Below are 3122 nucleotides of genomic sequence, written 5' to 3'. Positions count from 1 at the left end.
TTTCACGGATCGCTGCAGTCGCCGTGGTAACCCAACTCTCTCAACTGCCACTCAGAATTCAGAAGATGCAGCTGAACTGTTCAGTGCAAACTCACTATTCATGTTTTTAAGTAATTTAAATACAGCTTATATACACAGATAAATAGAAATACACAAATAAAAGTAAAATATTTTAATCTGTGACCCAAACTATATGTGGGATGGTCACACTCTCCCCAACAAAGAAACTAATGCCTCCAAATATTGCTTAAATACCCATATTAGTTTTGTTAGTTCCTTTTCATCTTTTAATAGGCAAATATGGGGTAATTTAATGGTGTCATGGTATGTAAAGAGGTATGTAAAATGATGGTACGTATGCTGGTGTTGGATAAGTGTAGTATTGTAAATAACTGTTTGCTGGCATGGCTGGTGTCTCATTAAACCCTAAAGTATTGACTGATGTGTGTGTCTCTAATGACCTAAATGAATCTAATCTAAAATTTCATATATTAAAATACATTGTTGTATAATAGCTTAGTTGAATTTAAGCATATCTTGAAAAACACTTAATATGCTTAACGTGGTTTCAAAATAATAAATTTAACATGCATTTTGTACAATGTAATTTATATGTATTAAGTATGTCCAAAAAAGCACTACTTAAATTTATTTTATTTTCACCTGGGTTCCAGAAATTGGTGTGACAATTTATATCATTTTAAAAAAATATGTTATTTTCTGTTGTGCTCAACATTGCGCCACAAACATTGTGAATAGAGTTAAACATTTACTGAACCCGGATAACTTAAATATGATTAACAATTAACTTGAACTGCTTTTTTTATCTGAAGCAATAAAAAATCAAGCCCAAAAGACTATAAAAAGAGCATGAGGGTTGTTGGGATGACAAAGCAAGAGCTGGACACAAACTTCAGTGAAGAATGAAGTGTTTGTTAAGTATTCTGCTGCTGTTGGAAACCTTAGTGTTTGTTGTACAGCATCAGATAGATGGAGGATCCCGTGAGAATGAGATCAGTCAACAGCTCAGCAATGAGGACAGAAGACAGAATCCACCTCAAACAGACACTCGGAGTGATGCTTCAACTGATAGCCAACAATACTGTCATCTGAGCTTCCCTGACATCCATGCAGCACTGAGAGAACTGACCGCCACAGTTACAGAGCAGAAAGCAAACATCAGAGCTTTAGAGACACGACTAAGAGAAGAGCTGAACAAGAAAACTGAAGGTATCTTACCAGAACATTCACTCTTTTTTTCAGTTTCTCTCACCAGTGCAATACACTGCATAGTGGAAATAACTGTGTAAAACTGAGTACTTACTCTGTCAATTGTGTTATCTATTGTAATAAGCATTCTAAATGTTAAATAACACAATCTTTATTCCTTCAAAGAAATTTCAAATCTTACTCAGAGTCAAGTTGAGGAGCTGCGAAAGGAAAATAGAGGTAAAACAGTGTGTTCGAATTACATTCAGTGTTTGCATCCTAATAACAATATTGCTTACATTTTCCAATCACAGACAGAGAGATAGCTTTTTCAGCTGCGCTGATGGACGACAAAGGACCTATTGGTCCTTTTACCACTGACATCATACTAACCTACAGGAATGTCTTCACAAACATAGGAAATGCCTACAACCCAATTACAGGTCATTATCAATGAATGAATCCTGGTCCATTCGAACAGCTGAGTAGTGTGAATAAGGGTATTAAATGATCTGCCATGTTTCAACATTATTACAACATGCTTGGTAATTAAGTAATCATACAGGACACAGCTGATTCCCTTCTTCACCTTTTGTTATTTTCAGGTATTTTCACAGCCCCACTAAAAGGAGCATACATGTTCAACTTCTCTGTCTTTGGATCGGGTAATCCCTCAACTCCATCAACTGCCTCCATTGTGAAGAATGGACAGCGGATGGTTGTAGCACATGGACATCAGGATCAGTACGTTGTAAACTCCTCGAAAGGAGTTGTATTGATCCTCGAGGTTGGAGATGTTGTCTATGTGACACTTTGGTCTGGAAGGGGGATATATGATGAGACGCATAAGCACAACACTTTTAGCGGTTACCTACTGTTTCCCTTAAGAGAACAGGAGCTTTGAAGAATGTGATTCCAGTAAAACTGAGCCTTCAGCGTTTGATTTAAGATGAAAATCATAAAGAATCATCAACATGAACCTGTATTAATGATAGATTACTGTATGAAAGTCACTGTAATAGACTATACTCATACGTTCTGAGCTGTCAATACATGTAACTTTGTATGAAGAGTTTCAGCACTGAGACAAGTAAATCTAGCATGATAAATAGCTTTTAAATGAAAAATTGTGTTTTAAGTGTAGCTTATTACTACATTAATAAGAAAATAAAGAGACATGATTGTGCCATTTTTTTCCCCTCATGTTCTTAAATATTTCCCCAAGAAAACAATAGTGCAGTAATACTTTAGATCCACAATGCTTGCTTTCATAAAAAGTCATAAAAGCATATGTATAGATATCATGACATGTAATTTACAATCTATTATATATATATATATATATATATATATATATATATATAACTGTCCCCACAATAGGGGACAGTTTCAACATTCAATAAAATGTAATGAAATCATTCTTAAATATAATTTTGCAATTTATTTATTTTATTTGTTCACAGTCACGGTCTTCAATAAGCTAAATTGGCTGTAAAAAACAAAGAATAGTAAATTAAAAACATTGTTAAGTAACAAGTAGATTTTTTACCTATTCACTTAAAAAAAGAGAGACAACTAACTATTAAAGGGGTTCATTAGTATTAACATTATAAAATTACAATTGTGTAATGTTATGGCAAGCTTTTAAATCAATATTGTGGTTAGGGACAGCATGTTGGGATGGTTGCAACAGTGTGTCCCTACAGTGATAGCCATGATAAAAATTGGTATATTAGCTTGAAAACATATCATTGGCACACGCTAGCTATGCCTATTAGAAGCTAGGAATGCACAGATTAAAGATTTTTACAATTCGTCACACAAATAACTTAGACACTATGACCAAAATTCTAATCTTTAAAATAATTACTTTTTTTTTTTCTTTTTTTTTACCAAGAAAATGATTTTGGGTA

The 3122-nt window shown here is 33.9% G+C and overlaps 1 protein-coding gene across 1 annotated transcript; it reads left to right on the top strand.

Moving 5' to 3' along the window:
- Nucleotides 1-884: 884 nt before the first annotated feature.
- Nucleotides 885-2398, top strand: LOC141340646 (cerebellin-1-like). The gene is made up of 4 exons (XM_073845696.1): nt 885-1230; nt 1396-1449; nt 1524-1652; nt 1815-2398. The coding sequence occupies exons 1-4, from the start codon at nt 924-926 to the stop codon at nt 2111-2113; spliced, it is 789 nt and encodes a 262-aa protein (XP_073701797.1). The 5' UTR covers nt 885-923; the 3' UTR covers nt 2114-2398.
- The last annotated feature ends 724 nt before the right edge of the window (nt 2399-3122 follow it).

The sequence above is a fragment of the Garra rufa genome, chromosome 8 (assembly GCF_049309525.1).
Source record: "Garra rufa chromosome 8, GarRuf1.0, whole genome shotgun sequence".
NCBI classification, from domain to species: Eukaryota; Metazoa; Chordata; class Actinopteri; order Cypriniformes; family Cyprinidae; genus Garra; species Garra rufa.
This window is presented reverse-complemented; position numbering and strand designations above follow the sequence as displayed.